This window comes from Protopterus annectens, chromosome 8.part0 (assembly GCF_019279795.1).
Source record: "Protopterus annectens isolate FY-2018-M chromosome 8.part0, PAN1.0, whole genome shotgun sequence".
Lineage (NCBI taxonomy): Eukaryota > Metazoa > Chordata > Ceratodontiformes > Protopteridae > Protopterus > Protopterus annectens.
In genome coordinates this window covers 1,934,898,786-1,934,922,457 of record NC_056741.1, presented here as the reverse complement: position 1 = coordinate 1,934,922,457, position 23,672 = coordinate 1,934,898,786, and the positions used below count along the sequence as shown (strand labels likewise).

The window sequence follows — 23,672 nt, the reverse complement described above, 5'->3', positions numbered from 1 at the left end:
GTCACTATTTAGTGATTTCAATCCTCAGTGATTTGCCAGAAAACCTTAAATTGTATGAGGTATAGACCAAAAATATGAGGCAAAAACTCTATAGACGTGCAAAAATCTGGACAGTTGACAGGTATGGACACAGTACAAAAGATGGGCAAACAAATGTTATGATTCACTGTCACAGTGACACCTCCTTAGTGGTTTTGGTACTTACTTTATGCAACTACAGTTTCTTTTCCTTCTGGAAATCTAAATATAATTCTGTCAGCTATACAGCAGCTCTGACAACTAACAAAGCTGTAATTACTTGTGGCTACCAAATAGTATGAAAATTATATGAAGACAGAAGCGTAATTCTTATCTTATGCTGAAGCAGAACATTTCACAGAATACATGATATACTGTTGCTTATTTTTTTGATCTGTTCAGATAATGACTTATTTAATAGCACTGGAGTTCCGCTGTGGCGACCCCTAACCGGGAAAAGCTGAAAGACACAAACAAACAAACAAACTGTAAGCAAAAGTTGCTCCCAACTATATTTTGAGGGAGATGTCTTCAGTCCAACTGATAATTTATGGTTATTAAAATAACCAAATTCCATTTTCATTAGCTAAAACTTCAGGGATTGTACCAGTTGTTTCTGTGATTTCCTATTGTGAATGTGATTCATTACAATTTTAGTATAACTCTACATTAGCAAAATAAAAGTCAAGTAAACCAAATTTATCAGTTGTATGGATACTAAATTGATTAAAAACTAGCTGATTGAGTGATGTAATCTATAACACAATGTTCCTTCAAACCCTTGATCTGATGTTGTCATCTTCATTCATTCATTCATTCATTCATTCATTAACCTGTGAGTCTTGGTTTTGACCCTCGGAACCAATTGGTCGCTTCACTAGCTAAAGATTCCAAGCTCCAGCTCCTCCCTCTACCCATAATTCCCCACTCCTCCAGATTACCTCAGATCTCATTTGCCGCTTGTCATATTAACATCCAGGTTCCAGTGCTCCTGAGCTCCTCTGAAGGTTTGGTAGTGTTTTTTGTAGTGTGAGTTGGATTCATTTTTCCTTGCCTTTTTCTTCTTAGACTTCCTACCCTCTCTTTTTGTAGTTTAAAAGCAAAAAATCTTTTAGAATAACATTTTTTTACTTTAATTGTTTTTTTCTTGCCATAGTGTTTTTCCTGTCTTCACTTTCTTCTTTCACTTTCTGTTACTATTGCCAAGCAAAAGGAGAAACCTTTAGGTTTCAAGAAATGCACTTCCCTTGGGCACAAGATCCCATTGTTGGATGCCCACAGGTAATGTGTTTACTGCCTGTGGCCTGCTCATTTGGGCAGTGACTGCAGTATTTGTAAGTTTTCTACCCAGGGCTCTGGCAGATAGGAGGAGCAAGCTCATTTTGAAAGGTTTGCTTCTGCCTTCTTCTTCCTCTGCTGTCTCTTCAACATCAGAGGCTCACCCCCCCCCCCTCCATATCATCTAAAGAGGCCTGGGAGAGCAGGAAATGCTGCCCCACAAGGTCTTCTTTGGAGCCGCCAAAAAAGGTGCTAAGGTCCTTGGAGCCCGCCCCATTGGCACATGCTTCTTCAGCTCCATCTGCTGTTCTTCCACTGTGTGCCTCTTCTGCTTCCTCGGGGCCAAGAGGATTGGATTAGAAGTTTCCTCATCGAGCCTTGACTTCTGACTCATGGCCAACCACCCCCACTCAGAAATCCCCTTTGCTGATGAATTCCAGGCCTCCCTCTTCCACATACTCCAGATCGTCTTGAAACCTCTCTGAGAAAGACGTGAGTAGACTAAGGAGGCAATTTCTCAAGGCTCAGATCCAGATGGGGGTTTTGTCCTCTTTGTCCCCTTCTGGATCTGTGAGGCCTTCCTCTTTTTGCCGTATGGCTTCTTCTCTGATCTGGGCTTTGGTTTCAGGTTCTGTTAGTGCCGGACACCAAAGTGTCTGGGCTGATAGTGATCTCATTTTCACCTCTGACCATTTCCCAGACATGCTCTGCTCCAACTGCTTCGGGGCTGAGTGTGTCTCTGAGCTGTGGCCTCAATGACTGTTTGGGGGGGGGGGGGTTGATTTCCACTCCGAAGTTTTCAGAGCGGTCTCTTCCTTTCGGAGCTTCTGCATTCAATGGCTCTGCTCTGACTCCCTCTTCAGAGCGGGGGGCTGGTTTGGTAGTTTCAACTCTGGAGGGGATACTTCCAGGAGCTTAGAGCCCTTTGGCTTTTGAAGTGGTGGATAGAGCCCTCTCCCTTTCCAGGGGAACCATCGTCTCTCATTTCTTTGGGACCTATTCCTACCCCTTCTGGGTTCGTGTCTGAGGCCTCTAGTCTACCACATGGATAGCCGGCCCTGGAAAGTCTCCATACACTTCTGTCTGTGGAACCCCAAGGCTCTTCTGTCACCTTCTCAGAAAAGCCCACCAAGGAGGTTCCTCGGAAGAGACTGTGCAAGAGGAGGCACATTGATTCCCCTGAGGAATCTTTTACCATTGACACTATCTTTGAGGAAGGCAAGGGATCCCCAAGATCACCACCAGAAGAGAACTCCTTTAGATAGAGACATTTTAGAAATTCTCTGTCAAAGTGGTGGTTGGCCTGCCCAAAATCCTTCTCTGGAGGAATTGGTGCTGTTGAAGGCTTTTGGGTCCGGCCATTTACATTCTGGGTGCCCCCCCTCGCTTGACCCACTCATTGAGTTGGTGTCTTCTAGGGCATGGAAGGAACTGGATACTGTAGAGCCCATTCCAGAATGCGCTGTTTAAATCTTCAGTGCCCCTCCTGGACAACACCTTCTGGGCCAAGAGTATCCCTGCAGATGCCATGGTTGTTGTGGCAGCCACCAAAAAGGAGATAGCTAAAAAGCTCCTCTGTCCATCCCCCCAGTAGAAAATCACTGGTTTTGGGCAGATTTGGCAAGAGAGTTTATCCCTCCTCCACATTTACTTTGAGGGCTTTAAACTATTTATCTCATTTTACAAGACTACAGAGGGACCTTGTCAAGGAGCTCTCTAGCTTGGCCCCGGGGTCCATGTCTGCTGAGGAACAAAATACCTTTTTCTTCAGACTGGCCACCCTTCAGTCCCTATCTAATGCATCCATGAGGCTTATATCCCATGCAGAGGAGGGCAGCTCAAGGGCAGCTAGTTCGGGCATTGCCATAAGATGTCATGCCTGGATGAGGCTGTGTGACTTTGCTGAGCCCTTCTCAAGACGTCTTTCATCAGTGCACCCTTTGACAGATCGACATTGTTTGGACCCATAGTTTGAGAGACACTATCCTGCAGCGAGAAAGATGGGAAGACCCTGTCTGCCATCGGAATCCATTTTTCTACTCCACAAAGGTTCTTTTCAAGGAACCAGCATGGCGGTAAAAAGATGTTGTTCAAGAAATCTCAAGCTTCATTTCAGGACTCTCTGGGAGACCCCCCCCCCCCGAGGCAGAGGGGGAAATAACCAGAATGGTAGATGCCATTTATGTGGCGGAGGGGGCCCACAAAACCAAGGGTCTCAGGAACCCTTCTTAGACCGACCCTTCCAGCACTCCTGAGTGGTTGTCTGACTGCCTTCCTCTGAAGGCAGTTGGGGGGCACTTTTCTTTGTACCCTGCAGCCTTGGGAAGCTATCACAAATGATCAGTGGCTGCTAAGGATCGTATCCATAGGATACTTCATTTTCTTTTTAGAAAAAACAAACTCAAAGAATTACCTCCCCAGTGTTCCACCCAATGAGAGGGAGGATGCAGCCATAGAAATCACAAAATTGCTGCAAAAAAGGTTCGTCCAGGAAGTCCCTCCCAATCGAGCTGGATTGGGTGTCTATTCCAGGTTCTTTTTGGTACCCAAAAAGATAGGGGACCTAAGACCAATTATGGACCAAATCTCTCTTAACAGATATGTAAAGAACGCAAAATTCAGGATGGTCACAATTCAGTCCATCCAACCCCTGTTGAGGATAAATGACTGGATGTGCTTTATAGACCTGACAAATGCATATTATCACATCAAAATAGACAGGTGCTCCAGATGGTACCTTCATTTCAGGCTGGGAGCCAGTCATTACCAGTTCAGATCACTCCCATTTTGGTCACACCACAGCCCTCGGGGTGTTCACCAAATGCTTGGCCATGGTGGCAGCCCATCTCAGGCTGCAAGGGTACCAGATTTTCCCCTATCTGGGTGACTGGCTCCTAACCGCTCCAACCAGGCATTTATTGTTACAGGCCAAGGATTATCTCCTCAACTTGGCTCCAGCTCTTGGAATCACAATCAACCTGCACAAATCCCAGCTGGAACCAGTTCAAGTGATAGATTTCATAGGAGCATGGCTGGACACACAAATGTCTTGTGCTTATCTGACAACAGAGAGAGTTATCAAATTTAAGATTTCATATCAAATACATCATGGCCATTCAGAAACCTCCAGCCAGTTTAGTTCTCAGAGTGCTATGTTCCACGGCGTCCACTCTTTTGCCCACAGCATACTTTCTTATGAGGATTCTACACTGGACTTTAGTGGACCAATGGTCACTACACATGAATCTCCTAAGCTTTCCTGTCAGACTTTCTCGGATTTTCATAGAATCTCTATAGAAAATCTAAGGACGTTACTTGCAGTTGTCCTTTCGGTCTTCCTCTCCCAAATGCCACATTGAGCATAGTTGCCTTCCAGTTGAGGTGGGTGGGTGCATTTTCTGGGTCGAACAGTCCAAGGCAAGTGCATGTCCCAAGAGACCAATCTGCATATCCATGTACTAGAGATGAGAGCGGTTCTAGTGTTGTAAGAACTACACAGTTTTCTTCCTCTAGGAACTGTTGCTGTTCAGAGGGACAATATGTCACTGGTTTGGTATATCAACAGACAGGAAGGGACCAGATCTTACCCCCTATGTCGAGAAGCTATGAAATTGTGGCAATGGGTGATCTCTACGAGAGAATCCAACATCTTGGCAGACAGGCATAGCCAAATTTTACTGATACCTCACAGGTGATCCATGAATCAATCCACGACAAACAAGCTCTTTCAGAAATGGGGCTAACCTAGCTGCAGTCTTTTTGCATCACCTCTTGATGTCAGATGCAGCAGGTAGTACTTTGCCTTGATCCCTCCTCAGGGACAGCCACCCAGGATGCTCTAGTCCATGCTTGGTCTCCTGGTCTACTCTATGGTTTCCCCTGCTGCCCTTAATTTCCAAATTCTTACAGAAGGTTCTCAGGTTGAAGAGAAAGGTAATCCGCATTGCGCTCTCCTGGCATCGACAAACCTGATTACTCTTTCTTTGCTTTCATCTGATTTGTCCTCCAGTGACACTGGACTCAACTCCAGATCTACTTTCTCACCCCTCAAGGCACTCTCACCTAGAAATTCGGGGACTGAAACTAAATACATGGTTTCTCCAATTCCATTGATGGCTAGACACCCCAGGTTCTCCTCCCCTGTTCAGAAAATATTGATTTCCACATAAATCCTCAATCAGAAAAAATTATAAGAGCAAATGGGAAAGATTCTGTATATGGGCACAACATAAAAAATAGATCCTTTCACAGCCTCTGTCTCAGTAATTCTAGATTTTTTGGCCTTTCTTTTCAATAATGGAGCTAGTTACACCACCATTAAAGTACAGCTAGCAGCTATCTCCAATTTCCATTTTGGAAAAGATTATTCCACTGTGGCTTTTTCCAAACTTTGTAAAACCTTTCTTTGGGGCACTTCTCTTCTTCGTCCCCCCTATAAAAGATCCTACTCTTCCTTGGGACTTGAACATAATTTTACAAGCTTTAGTCCACCCCCGTTTTGAACCAGCAACTACAGTAGATTTAAAATTTCTTTCCTGGAAGACGTTGTTCCTGGTAGCTATTACTTCAGCAAAAAAAGTCTCCAAACTTAAGGCTCTTTCCTGCAAATTTCCTTACTTGATATTTCACAGAGAGTAATCCTTCATACCAATCCATCCTTTTTGCCTAAAGTCACTAGGGAAGATAATATCATTTGGTAAAGCTTCCTGTTTTCTTCCCTAATTTTCATAATAATGGAGAGTATACTCTTCATTTGCTTGATGTACATAGTCAACTATGTTTTTACTTGGATAGAACAGTCTTTCAGGGAGCCTGGTCAGTTGTTCATATCCTTTTCAGATGCTAAAAAAGGTAAACTCATTACTAAGGCTACCTTAGCTGGATGGTTGCAAGACGGCATTTCTTTTGTTTATTCCTCCAAGAACATTCCAGTGCCTGGTCACGTTAAGGCTCATTCCACAAGGTCTATGGCAACTTCCCAAGCCTTTTGGTTGAGAGTGAGGACATTTGTACAGCAGCTACTTGGTCAAACCCTCATACATTTATTTCACATTCTCCAGGAGCAGAAGTACTTTTGGCTCTGCTGTACTCCAGAATATCCTTCCATGTGGGTCACCCTAGGTTATTGTAGCTGGGGACTCTGTCCCACAGGTTAATGTATGAATGAAGTTGACAACATCAGATAAAGAAGTTATGATCTTACCATAAAATTCCATCTGTGACGTCTATCTTCATTAACCTTTGCCCCCCCTTCCCTCAGTCCAAGACTTTGAGAGATCTTATGGATATGTTCATAGGAACCACTGTTCCTTACTGAGCTCCTGACATCATAATCTTTTTATCCTGTGCTGGCTATGTTGTCCTGTTTGTTAACCACTGATGGCTGTTATTGCAAACTCGATCTGTGGTAATCTGGAGGAGTGAGGAATTATGGGTAGGAGGGAAGAGCTCAAGCTTGGAAACTTTAGCTAGTGAAGCGGCTGGCGGTTCTGATGGTCAGAACTGAGACCCACAGATTAAGGAAAACAGACAAAACAGATGAAACATTATGGTAAGAACATAACTTCTTTATTGTGTTGGTACTCAGTCCACATTTTGGAGTTTTGCTGAATCTTGCAGCACAGTTTGAAGAAAAGTAGCCTTGGCAGTATTACACATGTAATCTATAAAGTTGCATCTTATTATTTGCTGTATGTAACCTAATTACACTATATAGTAAACTGTTTCATCTTATGATGTATACATCCTCCTAGATGAAAAATTGTGGATTTCAAGTTTTTCTGCTTGTAAAGAAAGGCAGTCTAGCCATATATGATCAAGTGTTCTGTACCAAAGGGAGAATTATATTGCCTGGTACAAAGTGCATATTCATCTTCACAGTTTTGTGAAAATCTCTCAATATCAGTTAAGTTTACTGTTATATCTGAATATCTGTGTACTTTTTCCAAAGGTGGTGTCTGCAAGAAGTTGTATTACAGCTCAAGGATGGTCAGAGGATTCATATTTTCAATACAAATGACGAGACACAGCAGCATCAAGATTAAGGTATGATCAGGTTTCTATGCACAGTTATATAAAAGTGATAGAACTGTGGGAAGAAATGGCACCTAGATGGCAGATGGAAGGAGGCACTTTAAGATTTCAGGGTGAATATAAGGAAACGCTATCTTACTGAGAGGATGGTGGGGTCCTGAATCATATTGCTTGAAGGTGTAGTGCAGTAGAGATCAGCATTAAAGTCTGTGGCATACTTGCCACAAAGGAAAGAATAAATGAGGCTGGAAATTAGCTAATTTTATAGTTAGTTTTTTTATTGCCCTATAATAATTGTAAAGCCTCTGAAAGTGTTATTTCTTCACTTAATAGTAAGTTATATTTATTGTTACCCTGTTTTAGGTGTATCTCTCTCTCTCTCTCTCTCTCTCTCTATATATATATATAGGTTCATAGGTAGGTATTAGGCTATTGGCCCTAGGGCCTATATAAGCCTAGCCAAATGGTACCCTGGCTTTTGCCAACTAATAAAATTATTTTCCTGTACCCCTGTCAAGCACCCCAGAAGTGATCCCCGGGGTGAATTTCCTATCTCCCATCCAATCATCAAGATTTTTCTTGAAGAGTGCTAATGAGGAGCTTTGTTTGATATAGATAGGTAGTTTGTTCCAGAGTATGGGAAGTCTCTGGGACAGGAATCTATCCCTCCCAGGGGCGGCTCGTGGCATAGGGCTGCCGGACTGCAGCCCCCTCAAAAATAAAAAAAGAAAGAAAAAAAATGAAAAATAAAAAAAAATAGTTCTTCAGTATTGCACGGGAAGGATGTATGTACGGACGTTAACTCTGGATGTATTCATTCAGGTAAGGTGCCTTTTAATTTACAATGTTTATTTTTATTGAGTTTGTGCTTTTTATTTGTGTATGGTGCTTGTGCTTTACTGGAGTTTGTGTATGGTGCTTGTGCTTTACTGGAGTTTGTGTATGGTGCTTGTGCTTTACTGGAGTGAGTGTGTGTGTGTGTGTGTGTGTGAAAATGCCCCAGGTGCTTATGGTGGTGTGGTAGGGAATGCCTCAGGCTTGAACCCTGTACCCTGTATGCAGGTGTTAAAGACTTGAGTTCCCTACCCACCACCATTTGTAAAAAAATTTCAGATTTTTACCTCATATTCGATCTGATCTGTTCCTCATAATATCTGTGGTTTGTAAATGTTGCAATGCTTGATATTTGATGGTGTAGTAGTAGCATTGTTGCCTCACAGCTGCAGGTTCTTGGGTTTGATTCTTGGCTGGGGTTCCTTCTTTGTGGGGTCTGTATCTTCTCCCTGTGTTTGTGTGGGTTTGCTTTTGTGCCCTCCCATGTTACAAAGACATGTCTGCATTATTTCTTCCTGGGCCTCTGCTGAAAATTGTTTATTTGTTCCAAGTCAGACTGTCCTGATTAAAAAATGTTAAATAAAATTGACAGGCATTTGAATTTCAGACTTAAGGGTTTCTGAATGTTTAATTCCTTGCGTATTTGATGGTGTAGTGGTAGTATTGTTGCCTCACAGCTATAGGTTTTCTGGTTTGATTCTTGGTTGGGGTGGCTTCTGTGTGGAGTCTGCATCTCCTCCATGTGTTTGTGTGGATTTGCTCTGGTGCCCTGCCATTTTACAAAGACGTGTCTGCAGTTTTAATCCCTGCTGAAAATTGGTTTTGTTCTGTCCGCAGTAAAATTGACAGGCATTTGAATTTCAGACTTCAGGTTTCTGAATGTTTAATTCCTTGCATAATGGATGGTGCGGTGGTAGTATTGTTGCCTCACAGCTATAGGTTTTCTGGTTTGATTCTTGGTTGGGGTGGCTTCTGTTTGGAGTCTGCATCTCCTGCCTGTGTTTGTGTGGATTTGCTCTGGTGCCCCGCCATTTTACAAAGATGTGTCTGCAGTTTTAATCCCTGCGTCTCTGCTGAAAATTGTTTTTGTTCTGTCCGCAGTAAAATTGACAGGCATTTGAATTTCAGACTTCAGGTTTCTGAATGTTTAATTCCTTGTATAATTGATGGTGCAGTGATAGTATTGTTACCTCACAACTATAGGTTTTCTGGTTTGATTCTTGGTTGGGGTGGCTTCTGTCTGCATCTCCTCCCTGTATTTGTGTGGATTTGCTCTGGTGCCCTGCCATTTTACAAAGACGTGTCTGCAGTATTAATCCCTGCATCTCTGCTGAAAATTGTTTTTGTTCTGTCCGCAGTAAAATTGACAGGCATTTGAATTTCAGACTTCAGGTTTCTGAATGTTTAATTCCTTGCAGATTTGATGGTGCAGTGGTAGTATTGTTGCCTCACAGCTATAGGTTTTCTGGTTTGATTCTTGGTTGGGGTGGCTTCTGTGTGGAGTCTGCATCTCCTCTCTGTGTTTGTGTGGATTTGCTCTGATGCCCTGCCATTTTACAAAGACGTGTCTGCAGTATTAATCCCTCGTCTCTGCTGAAAATTGTTTTGTTCTGTCCGCAGTAAAATTGACCGGCATTTGAATTTCAAACTTCATGTTCTTCAGAATACATAGTAGCACAACCTTTTTTTCTAGCAATTTTCTAAGTTTATAAGATGAATATTTTAAATTTGTCCCTATTTTTGGGACTGTATTCCCCCATTATTGGCTTCGTCCAGGTTTTTGTGCTAAGGTTGACAGCTATGGCAAGAACTGAATTCACTGAATATGGACTGTAGAATTGTGCATATTTACTGATAAAGGTGCACTGTAGAATTGTGCATATTTACTGATAATGGTGGACTGTAGAATTGTGCATATTTACTAATAATGGTGGACTGTGGAATTGTGCATATTTACTAATAATGGTGGACTGCAGAATTGTGTATGTTTACTAATAATGGTGGACTGTGGAAGTCTGAGTAGACTTTTTTATGATAAATGTTCTCAACTGGGCAGTTTTGCCATTATGGGTGCATATGTTTTGTTTCATTGCTTACTGGAAAAATGTTCAAAACAAATTTAAAACACCCTCTAACAAGTGTACTGTATTGTACAAGGAATATAATTTTAGTACAATGAGGAAGGTGTATCAAAGAGCACATGTATGTTTCATATGCAAGGGGCCTATGATTCGAAAACAGCCCAAAATTAATCTTTATCTGCCACTGGCAAAATGTATTTTCTTTGAATGTGGGTTTCAATGCTGTTTCAATGAATGTGAGTTTCAAGGGCAGAGAAGTTTTAATGCTAAGTTTTCATTGTGAGACTGCATTGCTTTGTTTAACAGATGACTTAATGTTTGTGCTGTAAAATACAAAATAAAACTTTCAAATGAAGTCCAATCATTGAAGTAAAGCAGTATGCACATTAGTGTTTATGGTAAATGGAGTGAAATAGCCAAGTAATGGTTAATTGGAATGGCTGCAGAGGCTCCAGTTCAACCATTATTTTGTCAGGGGAAGGGCAGCAAACTCAGACAGGCCCAGCTGAACTATACCTCCCAACTGTCCAGATTTTCAAAGAATGAATAGATTTTTGCTTCTTATTTTTGGTTTGTTGTTCATAAAATTTGTAGTTTTAATTCCTAAATGATTTGCCAGAAGTCACTAAATAATAAGTTTCAGACTTCATAACCTTCATAAAAATGCATGTTAAAGTAAGAGCCGTTCTATCAACTGTCTCAATTTATACAAGAGCAATTTTAGTACTGTTTATATGTGCCCCAATATATTTGGCCTTGTTCAGATTTACTGCATTAACAGGTTGAGAGGTACATGCAAATAAATTGCTTTATAGAATTAGGCATAGCCAACCTCTCAACTGTCCCCAATTTTTGGCTCAAAATGTTGCTCTTCCCCTAATAATCCCTCCATAAAATAGCAATTTTGGAAGAAAACATGGAGGGTTTACAATTAAGAAATAACTGTAATAATCAAAGTTATAGATTACTTGAAATGCATGTAGATTCTTTTATTTTGTCAGCTGCTCAAGGTAGCAGTACTAATATTAAAGTGTCCCTTCTTTGACAGGTAGAAGCTGTATTGTGTGTCTATTTTATATTTTTGCATCACATTTTTGGTCCATTTTTCATAAAATTGTGTTTTTGGCAAATTAGTGACAAATCACTAAAGACTGAAGTTAGAAAATGACAGACATTTGAGTTTCAGATTTTATACCCTTCAGAAAATTCATACTAATGCAAGACCTATTCTATTATCTTTCTAAGTTTATTAGAGCAATATTTAAAATTGTCCTTATTGTTGTGCCTTTGTCCCACTTCTGTGTATGGCTTTGTCCAGATTTCTTGCTCTTGAAGTTGAGAGGTATGACAAATGTGTCAGGGCCATCACAGTCAGCCAGAGAGATTTCAAATTGTGACATGCTTGTTGCACCCCACTCCCCATGTAGTGACTCTGGATGTGTCCAAGCAAGGCAAGGAGTAGTTGTATCTACCTTGGATGGGGAGGACACACTGCATAAGTACTACAGTGGCTTTTCATCTGTCCTTGATTTTGCAGAATGGTCTGGTTTCTGTCATATTTTGTACTGTTGATTTATGCTTATTACTCAAAGTGCCTGTTGCTCTGTGTTTAAGTAGCAATGCTTTAATGACCATAAGGTAAGCTTGTCTGACATCGTAAGATGCAAGTAAGCTTTAATAAGCATACTGTTAAAGAATTGCCAACATTGAAAGCCTTTCTGTTGTTGCCATGCATGGAATACTTGACTAGATAATGTATAAGCCTTGGGTATTAAAGGACAGGATTCCATTATTTTAAAAAGCTCATTACACTTGTTGGAGACTTCCAGTCATCTCTACAGGCTTTACCCGTAAACTAAACAGAATGCCAATCATGTGTGGTCCATAACCTGTACAGTAATCCTTTAAGCAATGTATCTTGAGCTTGTTTCTTGTTTGCTTTTCATTTTTTACTTTTATCATGTTTTCCCCATGAAACAAGTTGTCAGGCAGCAGGTCTTTTGTGGATAAGAAACATTTTTACAAGTGGGGGCATCACATAGATTTCTACTTTCAGCATGTTGCTTGGTACTTTAATAAAGCTGAATATATTATAATTAGAACTGCAGTGCAAGGAGAAGTGGTTTGAGTTGAGTGCTTCTGGTTTTCTTATACTTGATTTTGACTGGCATTCCAGTAATGTATTTAAAAGTAATTTATTTTTTCATGCCTCACAACCTTTTGTTTCCATCTAGATATTAAGTAAGCTGTCATGCAGCCAATGCATTGAAATATTTTTATTCTTCTACACTTATTTTTGTCTTGATTGGACTTTCATAATGATGGTTTGCCACCCAGGGCAGCGTATTTAATTAAAGTTAGTTTTTTTGTGGTTTTGTGCATAGCTCCTCCCCTTTATGGTTGACCACACCCCTTCCCTTTGACCCCGCCCATTCAGCGTCTCCTGCAGCCCCCCTGTGATTTGAAGTCACCAGCCGCCACTGATCCCTCCAGCATGTTCTGTTTATTATGGTGACAAGGTTTAGGTCCCCAGAGCGTGTAGCTCGGAGGGATTGGGATTTCTTTACATAGAGCATGTCCAACAGCTCTGGGTTTGACATAGCTTTGTATGTTAGGCAGAGATCGCCTCTGAGTAGGCGATATGCGACAGAGTAAAACTGGAGTTTTTTGAGACGGTCTGCGTAAGGCATCTGTTTGATACTGGTAATCCTCTTTGTGAGGTATTTCTGTGACCTTTCCAGTTGTTGTAGATGTCTTGTGAGGTACATACCAAAAGGGGCATTGTACTCTGTAATGGGTCTAATGAGTGTTGAGTAGAGGGGAACAATGACCTCTTTTTTCCTGGATGAGAAACCTTTTGTGATGAGGTGTGCCACGTAGAAGGATTTCCCGACTATTGTGGTGATGTGATTATCAAAGGAGAGACTACTGTCCACCTGTGTCCCAAGGTACTCTTATCACACTTTCGGTGTTAAGTAGACTACCGCCTATGTGTTAGATACATGGGTACAGAGTTTTTACTAAAAGAGATGACAATGCACTTTTTGGCATTGAGCTTGAGGCCATGCTATTGAGGCCCTTTTGTAGGATGTCCACATCGCTAAGAGTTTTGATTATGGCTCCTAGTTTGCAGTCATCTGCCAAAGACCTTCTATGTTAACCTGTACTTCAGAGAAGTAGATACCAAACAGGAGAGGACCTAGGACTGAACCCTGTGGTACTCCACTTGTCACTGGTCTGAAGTTGGATTTAGAGTCTGCTACTTTCACAGTGTTGGTTCTGTCAGTGAGCCAGTTGGCAACCCATCTTGTGACATAGGGATTTATACCCAGTTTAGTGAGTTTGTCTGTAATTCCAGAGTGGGGGATGGTGTCGATTGTCTTGGCAAGATCTAGATAGGCTGTGTGAACCACCTTACCCTCATCTACGGCTTTGGTGACCTCTTCAAAGAAGTCTATCAGGTTTAGTAGACATGATCTACTTTTTACAAACCCGAACTGGGTAGGGTCCAGAGTTTGGAGATTACCAATGTCATTGTTCATAAGTTCTGTGATGATGATACAATCCATAGCCTTGCAGACCAGGCTCGTCAGGCTAATGGGGCAGTAGTTCCCGGGGTCTGTGGTGGCTCCCCCTTTGTGGAGTGGGATAACCGTTGCTGTGTGCCATTCAGTGGGCACAAAGCCTGAGGTGAGGCTATGGTTGAACATGGTACTTAGGTGGGGTGCCAGTTCGTTCTGTAGTTCATGTAGGACGCAGCCTGGGATGTTGTCAGGTCCCATGGATGCTGTGTTCTTGGCTTTGGAGAGTGTGTTTTTTTACCTGTGCAGCCGTGATTACAGGTACTTTGCATTCTTCCGGTATAGAGATGGGCCCTTTAGGGGATGAGAGAAGGGTAAAGTTAGCTATCAGTTATATATAGTTATACATATATATATATATATATATATATATATATATATATATATATATATATACACATTACATACCTCTCAACTGTACAGGTTTTTGCAGAATGTCCAGATTTGTGCTTCATATTTTTGGTGTGTTCCTCCTAAAATCTGTCCCTTTCTGGCACATAGCTATGGATTGAAGTCATTAAATAATGACAAACAATGAGTTTAGACGCTACATCCTTCGGAAATTTCATGCTAATGCAAAACCTATTATTCTATCAACTTTCTAAGTTTGTAAGGGCAATATTTAAAATATGTCTCTATTTGTCCCCCCATCATTTTAGGCTTTACCAGATTTTTTGCTCTAAGAGGTTGAGAGGTGTATATACCTCGCAAACTCAGGAACCTCACATGGCCTTCCTGAAAACACTGGAGGGGATAAATGTATCTCCGAACACCATCATACTAGGTGACTTCAACTACCCTAATATAGACTGGGAACACTACTCAAGCCCAAACACTCTAGCCCAAAAGTTCCTGGAATTCATAAACTCAAATGCCATGGAACAACTAGTCACCATCCCCACAAGAGGAGAAAACATACTTGATCTCATCATCACGAACATGGGAGCACAATGTTCAACACCGGAAGTATACCCCTCACTGGTGAGATCAGATCACAAACTAATCTCGCTGGAGGTCCTCATCCCGCCCCCACCCGAAATGAAAAGACCACAGTAAAGAACTTCTCAAGCCGACTTCACACTTCTAAAGACTAGTGTGGTCTCCTTTAAGGCCCCGAGCGGTAAACATTACTCAAACCGCTGAATCACTTACAAATGCCTTCTACCAGCACCTGCAGGGCTGCATGGATCAGGCAATCCCAAGCAAAACAAAGACTCTTTGTACCAAAGGCAAGCGTCCAGTCTGGTGGACCCCAGCCATAAACAAACTCTGCAACAAAAGGAGAAAGCTACTACAAGATAGAGCAAAATCCTTAAAAGGTAATACACCGCTGATCACTATAAGTAAAAAGCTAAAAGCTCTCATAAAATCATCCAAAGCTAATTTTGAGAAAAAAATAGCTAAGGACTCTAAAGACAACCATAAGGCATTCTTTAGCTATGTCAGAAACCTAGGAGGAAACTCCCAGATATGCTCAGAATTAGTTCAAAATGATGTGAAGATTACTGATCCTACAGACATTGCCAACATACTGGCTGACAGGTTCAGTGCAAACTCCGCCTCCCCTAAAGGAGAGATATCTATACCAAATGATTGTAGCCCCAAACATCTCTAACGCCCAGGTGAGAACTGCTCTCCAAGGCAAAGAACACAGCATCCATGGGACCTGATGGTGTCCCCGGCTGTGTGCTCCAGAACTCAATGAGGAATTAAACCCACAGTTAGGACAGCTGTTTAATCTTAGTCTCACCTCCGGATACGCACCCAGGAGTGGCGCTGCGACTGTGGTCCCACTCCACAAAGGCGGTGCCTCCACCGACCCTGGAAATTACCGTCCCATTAGCTTGACAAGCCTTATCTGTAAAGCCATGGAGAGGATCATAATGGATCTCATAAATAAAGACATAGGGAGTTTGCAGACTTTGGATCCAACCCAGTTTGGCTTTGTCAAAGGCAGATCATGCCTTTTAAACTTGGTTGACTTCTTCGAAACAGTCACCAAGGCCATTGACGAGGGAAAGGCAGTCCATACAGCCTACCTAGACCTGGCGAAGGCTTTCGATACAATACCCCACTCGGGTATCATTGAAAAACTCATCAACTTAAATGTAAACCCATACATCATAAGATGGGTTGCAAACTGGCTGAGTGACAGAACCCACAGGGTCAGAGTTGCTGGCGCCTTGTCAGACTCAAAGCCTGTCACAAGTGGTGTCCCGCAGGGCTCAGTCCTGCGCCCACTCTTGTTTGGCATCTACTTTTCTGAAGTACAAGCAAACACAGGAGGGTTATGGCTGAGAAAGTTTGCAGATGACTGCAAACTGGGTGCCATAGTCGAAAACACATCTGACACAGATATCCTTCAGAAGGGTCTCACAGAAACGGATAACTGGTGCCAGAGCCATGGCCTAAAGTTAAATGCCAAGAAATGCATAGTCATAACCTTCGGGAAAAACAAGGTTACCCCTAGCTACCATATAGGTGGCAATCCCCTGATCACAGAAGAAGTTATCAGGGACCTGGGAACCCAGGTTGACAGTAGCCTTTCATTCGAAACTCATATTGCTAAAGTAGTTAGGAAGACCTTCAACATTGCCCACCTTATCATGAAGGGATTCACATCTAGATCAAGGGAGGTCATAGTCTCCCTATACTCATCACTCATCAGACCAATGATTGAGTACAATGCCCCATTCGGAATGTATCTGACCCGACACTTGCAGCAGCTGGAGAGGCCACAAAAGTTCCTCACCAAAAGGATAAAGGGTCTCAAAAATCTGTCTTATGCTGCCCGACTGAAAGAACTTCAGTTATATTCAGTTGCTTACCGCTTGCTCAGAGGAGACCTGTGCCTGACATACAAGGCCATGTCAAACCCAGATTTGATGAACATGCTTCATCTCAAAAAAATCTAGATCCCTCAGAGCTACAAGGGCAGGAGACTTAAACCTCGACACGGTTATTAATAGGACATGCTGGAGGGATAGATTCATCACCCAAAGACTCCCTATGCTGTGGAACAAAATCCCGGTTTATGTGAGGCAGAGCACCTCGCTGGCCTTTTTCAAGAGGAATCTTGACCAATGGGTGGGAGATCGCAGATACACCCCAGGGGTTACCTCAGTGTCACTGCTCGACAGAGGCACAGCAAAATAATGGGCATAGTTTCTCCAAACTAAAGGGGTGGCGTAAGCCACAAAACTATGGGCTAGGCTTGTAAATGCCCTCGGGCAGATAGCCTAGTATGAACCTATGAACCTATATATATATATATACATACACACACACACACAATCTATATATATATATATATATATATATATATGTATGTATGTATATTTCTATAGAAGTGCAACAAAAACAATTAGTTCAGTAACTTGCAGGTGGGTATTTCTCCCTTATCTCCATCTTTTTCATATAGGCTAGGTGGACTTGTGGGTGCAGGGTTTGTTTGTGTTTCCATGAAGTATGCATTAACAAGTCAGGTAGCTCTTTCCACTGTAAAAGAATAAAATGTTTTAAGTTGTGGCCTTTTAACTCCTGAGAGACTTGCTTGGCTACAAACATCTGAATTACAAGCTGAAGCTAAGTGAAACTTGTAGTAGTGAATTTTAGTCTTCTGTTAAGTACAAACTTGCAGTTTTAAAATATGTCTTATGCTGCCCGACTGAAAGAACTCCAGCTCTATTCAGTCGCTTACCGCTTGCTCAGAGGTGACCTGTGCCTGACATACAAGGCCATGTCAAACCCAGATTTGATGAACATGCTTCACCTCAAAAAATCTAGATCCCTCAGAACTACAAGGGCGAGAGACTTAAACCTTGACACGGTTATTAATAGGACGTGCTGGAGGGACAGATTCATCACCCAGAGACTCCCTATGCTGTGGAACAAAATCCCGGTACATGTGAGGCAGAGCACCTCGCTGGCCCTGTTCAAAAGAAATCTTGACCAATGGATGGGAGATCGCAGATATACCCCAGGGATTACCTCAGTGTCACTGCTTGACAGAGGCACAGCAAAATAATGGGCATAGTTTCCTTCAAACTAAAGGGGTGGCAAAAGCCACAAAACTCTGGGCTAGGCTTATAAATGCCCTTGGGCAGATAGCCTAGTATGAACCTATGAACCTACTGTATTTCCATTTTTTCTGTTTTCTAATTTTGTGTTTTTGAACAGTGTGGTGCTTGTCTTTCTGCAGTTAATTCCCCACCTTCCCTCCCTGTTCCTGTATTGGTATTAGTGTGGTGGCTCTGGAATTGCCCGCCCCTCCTGTAAGTCTATATTAGAACACTCCTCCTGGGTCCATCTCATTTGCTCACTTAACTGAGTACAGTTGGATCATATTTTGAGTCTAGTGTTCACTCTACTTAATACAGAGAGAAGATTTGAAAAGGCCAGCCCACTTAGGTTCTTCCTTTCTCTCTTCTTACACTTAAAAAAAAATGTTTGCACTTTATTCATTTGCTTTTACTGTATTGGTGTTTCTTCCTACTTTATTTTGCTTTTCTTAAAAGTACTCAATTTTATTTATTCTGCTGCATTTATTACTGCTTGGTTATAGCCTGATTAAATTGTAACTGTTATTCTAAGTCTTTTGGTTTAAGCACTTGGGCTTCATACAGGCTGTTTTACATTAAGAAGGTTTGTGGTCTGCATTGTTGAGGCAGGACAGGTAGCTTACATCCTTCTAAGCTGGGAATTGCTGATTGAAGGCCCAGTGTCTGCTATTCTAAAAGTGTATTAGTTCTGGCTTAAGCACTTGGGCTTCAGGCCAGTTATTCTACATTAAGAAGGTTTGTGGTCTGCACTCTTGTGGGAGGAGAGGCTGGATTCTGCCCTTCTGTGCTGGGAATTTCTGGTCACAGGCTTATTGTGACTGCTTATTTGAACTGTTTCTTTCTGAAATTGGTGTGCCTTGTTGCTGTATTATAGACCAGATTCAGGCCTGCTGAATCTAGCTTTGTTTGTATAACTTGAGCACTGACCCAGGCCATCTTTTTTTGGAGAAGGTTCCCCTGCACCCTAGTAAGCAGGGGTGTGCAGTTAGAACTTCTCTGATTGAAGACTGCTGGAACAGGGCTCAGTTTTGAGCTTTTTTCTGGTTAATTGGGTAACTTGTTTAAGTCAGTTTGTTTGTTTTCTATATATATATATATATATATATATATATATATATATATATATATATATATATATATATATATAAATGCACTTTATTCATCTGCTTTTACTGTATTTGTGTTTCTTCCTACTTTATTACTGGGGGTCATTGACTTCAACTCTGATCTGCGATATATAACAATAAGTATCCTTTTCTGTGCTTTTAAATAGTTTTGTGAGTGTATCTGCTTTATTTTCTGGAAAAAAAAAAAAATATATATATATATATATATATATATATATATATATATATATATATATATATATATATACACACACACATACATACATACTTGCTTCACACCTTTCTAAGCTAGTATAGTCCAGTTTTCAGGTTAGTGCTGAATTGCCCATACCTTACTTGGATAGAAGGAAGGTTCTCTGTTCACCTCTGAGAGAGGATAGCTTTGAGCAGCCTGTCTGTCCCTGGAGGAGTGGTTTCAGCCCAGAAATTAGTAGTTTATTGGTCATTTTGGGCTAATTTCTATCCTGCTCTAAATACCGTATTTGCTCGGTTTTGAGCGCCGGGCAGCGCCATTTAGCTAGGGTAAAACTATTCCTGGCTCCACAAAGTCTCCTCTTCAATTTTTCCCTTGGAACTAGACAAACTTTCAACTTAAGCACTCAAGCCATTCATTTCTCAGCTGGGCACTTGCTCAAAACTTATAGCAAGCACTTATAAACCCTAGCACTAGACCCTCCTGTACTGTACAGAAGGACAAGGCTCTCTATTCGACCTTACCAGCCATCCAGTAAAACAGTTCACTGTACCTATCCAGGCATGTCCAAAGGGCAGTTTCAGGTGTACTCTCCAGTCCAACTGGTGAATCTGGGCATTTTGAGGCAATGTTACAACTGCCTCATGTACACAGACAACCCCCTCCTCCTACCACCAAATACTAATACATGCGAGAGATGCAGTTATACAGCCAAACTAGAGGCTAAGCTCTCTCAACCCAAGACTGGATCAGATAGTCAAGAGGAGAAGGGAAATACTTGCATCACACCACCAGTCTTACATAGACCCATTAAACAGCACCGGCAAAAAACACACATAAATACATGAAAACATATTCGGAGGCTCTAAATAAAAATCTGCAAAACCAACAGAGACCTCCAAAGCAAACATTCAAGCAACCTCCACCCCCCCCCCAACACAAACCATGAAACACATACTTCACAAAACCAGTGTGCCATGCAGTCATAGCCCTTAAGGCAAAATAACATACCCAACATATTAGTAATAGGTGACTCTATAGTCAGGCACATTGACATCCCACTCACTAGGCTGAATAAGGAGAAGGTTACTGTTAGCTGCCTGTTGGGTGCCAGGATCCGCCACATAACACAAGCACTCAGGTCACTCCAGAACAAGTACAAATATGACTTTGTCATTGTTCATGTTGGTGTGAATGACCTGAGCCGTACCTCCCTGGACTACATGGAGAGACATGGAAGATCTCTGTGATCACGTAGCTCAAGCCGGTATGACCTTGACCCTAAGTAGCATCCTGCCCTCACCAAGAATGATACCATGGTATAAAGAAAAACATTCTCGATTTCAACAATTGGCTAAGTTTTTGGTGTCATTCAAAGGGGATCCAGTGTCTGTCCTCCTGGGATGACATGCTCAACAAGCCACGCTGCTTCGCTAAAGACGGCTTGCACCTGTCACCCTTAGGCTTTCGAATACTGGCCAAGGCTCTTGCCAACCCCATAGTGCCTTGTTTAGGCAAGGCTCAAAAGACAAACCCACCACTGTAAATAGCACAAGTAACAAAAAATCGAGGGTAATGTTACTCAGTGCCAGAAGTCTAAACCTCAAAATGCATGCACTCGAGGCACTCCTCAGTATGGAGAAAATCAGTATATGTGCAGTAACAGAAACCTGGTTTAAGGTTCCAGAGAGCACCCCAGCACTACCAAGCTACAACTCATACCATACATTTCGGCCACAGAACCCAAACCGAAATACAAAATGCGGGGGCGTATCCATATTCATCAAGGATACCCATACCTCTAGGTTAGTGGCACAGCACGATGCTTCAGAAATCATCCATGTGCAATTAACAATGGGCAAAACTGCAATTCAAATTGTAGCTTGCTACAGATCACCCACCATGTCCCAGGACCCCCATTCCGGGTTTCTGAAAACAGTGGGAAACATAAAGGTCCTACCAAACACCCTAATATTGGGTAATTTCAATTACCCAAACATTAACTGGGAGAACTACTCAAGTACTAACTCCCTTGCCCAACTTTTCCTAGAATTTATAAACTCAAATGCCGTGGTTCAACTGGTCAACACTCCCACCAGAGGTGACAACATATTGGACTTGGTCATCACCAACATGGGCGACCGGTATTCCATACCAGAGGTCAACCCCTCGCTGGTTAGATCTGACCATAAACAAATCACCTTGGATATCCATATTCCACCCCCACTCCCCCGGACAAGAAAACCACCATGAAAAACTTTTCAAAAGCAAACTTCACGTTACTTGACTGAGGTGGAAAGTTTCAAAGCCCCCATGCTGAACGATAACACTGTCCAAGCTGCAAAATCCTTAACTAATGCATTCTACAGGCAACTACAAGAATGCATGGATCGTGCCATCCCAAGCAAAACCAAGACTCACTCCTCCAAGAAAAGGAAACCAGTCTGGTGGACTCCTGCCATAAACAAGCTATATAATAGAAGGAGGAAACTAGTACAGAAAAGAGTAAAATCCCAAGAAGGGAAGACTTCCCTGATTAGTATCAGCAAGAAACTACGATCCCTCATAAAATCATCCAAGGCAAGCTTTGAAAGAAAAATTGCCAAGGACTCCAAAAATAACCACAAGGCATTCTTTAGCTATGTCAAGAATCTAAGTGACAATGCTCAGATCTGCTCGGAGTTAGTGCAGAATGGCACAAAATACACTGAACCGAACGATATCGCCAACATCCTGGCAGACAGGTTCAGTGCAAACTTCACCCCCAAAAGGGCCCATAACCATACGAGAAGAATGTAGAGTCCCTGAAATCACAGACACTCAGGTTAAAACAGCCCTCTCCAAAGCCAAAAACACAGCATCAATGGGACCGGACGGTGTCCCAGGCTGTGTCCTACACGAGCTCAAAGACGAACTAACCCCTCACCTAAACAGACTGTTCAAACTCAGCCTTTCCACAGGCTACATACCCATAGAGTGGCGCACAGCAACGGTTATTCTGCTCCACAAAGGTGAAGCCACAACAGTCCCTGGGAACTATCGCCCTATAAGCCTGACTAGCTTGGTCTGTAAGGCTATGGAGAACATCATCATGGAACTCATTAACAGAGACATTGGGAACCTCCAAACACTGGACCCTACCCAGTTTGGCTTTGTTAAGGGCAGATCATGCCTCCTAAACCTGGTTTACTTCTTTGAGACAGTTAACAAGGCTATAGACGAGGGAAAGGTGGTACACACAGCCGACCTAGACCTTGCTAAGGCCTTCAACATCATTCCCCATTCTGGTGTTATAGACAAGCTCACCAGCCTCAACATAAACCCCTACGTCACAAGATGGGTTGCCAACTGGCTCATGGACAAGAACCCATATGGTGTGGGAGCTAGATCCGACTCTAAACCGGTTATAAGTGGCGTTCCCCAGGGCTCAGTCCTAAGACCCCTCCTGTTCGGCATTTACTTCTCAGAGGCACAGGCAAGCACAGGAGGACTATGGCTGACCAAGTTCGCAGACGACTGCAAACTAGGGGCTATAATTGACTCTCCGGCTGACACAGACATCCTCCAAAAGTGTCTCACTGAGACGGATACCTGGTGTCAAAGTCATAGCCTCAAGCTAAATGCCAAGTCATCCCCTTTGGAAAAAACAAAGTACCGACAAACTACCACATAGATGGTAGTCCCCTAAATACGGAAGACATAATAAGGTATCTGGGGACCCAAGTAGACAGTAATCTCACCTTTGATAATCACATTGCCAAAGTGGTTAGAAAATCCTTCTATGTGGCCCACCTAATCACAAAAGGGTTCACATCCAGATCAAAAGAGGTCATTGTGCCCCTCTACTCATCACTCATCAGACCCATCATAGAGTACAATGCCCCATTTGGGATGTACCTTACAAGACACCTGCAACAGCTGGAAAGACCACAGAAGTACCTCACCAAGAGGATCACTGGCCTCAAACAGATGCCCTATGCAGCTCGACTGAAGAAACTCCAGTTGTACTCGGTTGCATACCGCCTTCTCAGAGGTGATCTCTGCCTGACATACAAGGCCATGTCCAACCCAGAATTGATGGACATGCTCCACCTAAAGAAAACCTTATCCCCTCGAGCCACACGCTCTATGGATCTAAACCTCACCACAACAATAAATAGGACGTGCTGGAGGGATAGATTCCTGTCCCAGAGACTTCCCATGCTTTGGAACAAGATCCCAATCTAAATTAGGCAGAGCTCCTCACAAACACTCTTCAAAAGAAACCTTGATGAGTGGATGGGAAACAGAAAGTTTACCTCGGGGATCACTTCAGTGGCTCTGCTGGACAAAGGCACAGGGAACTAATCTAAGGGGGTGGTGATTGCCAGCACATTCTGGCTAGGCATATAAATGCCTTCGGGCAGATAGCCTAGTACCAACCTATGAACCTATAATTTGCAGCAGGTATTTTCATTTCCTGTCTT

At 42.4% G+C, this 23,672-nt stretch overlaps 1 protein-coding gene across 2 annotated transcripts in view; it reads left to right on the top strand.

Annotated features, from left to right (window-relative positions):
* The window catches only part of LOC122809737 (cytochrome c oxidase assembly factor 1 homolog), a 651,317-nt gene that overhangs the window by 537,096 nt on the left and 90,549 nt on the right, over positions 1–23,672 (top strand). For both annotated transcript variants that reach the window (XM_044081449.1, XM_044081448.1), the window contains exon 5: positions 7,247–7,341. In XM_044081449.1, coding sequence (XP_043937384.1) covers positions 7,247–7,340 — 94 coding nt within the window. In that variant the 3' untranslated portion in view covers position 7,341. The remainder of the gene's footprint in view (positions 1–7,246; positions 7,342–23,672) is intronic.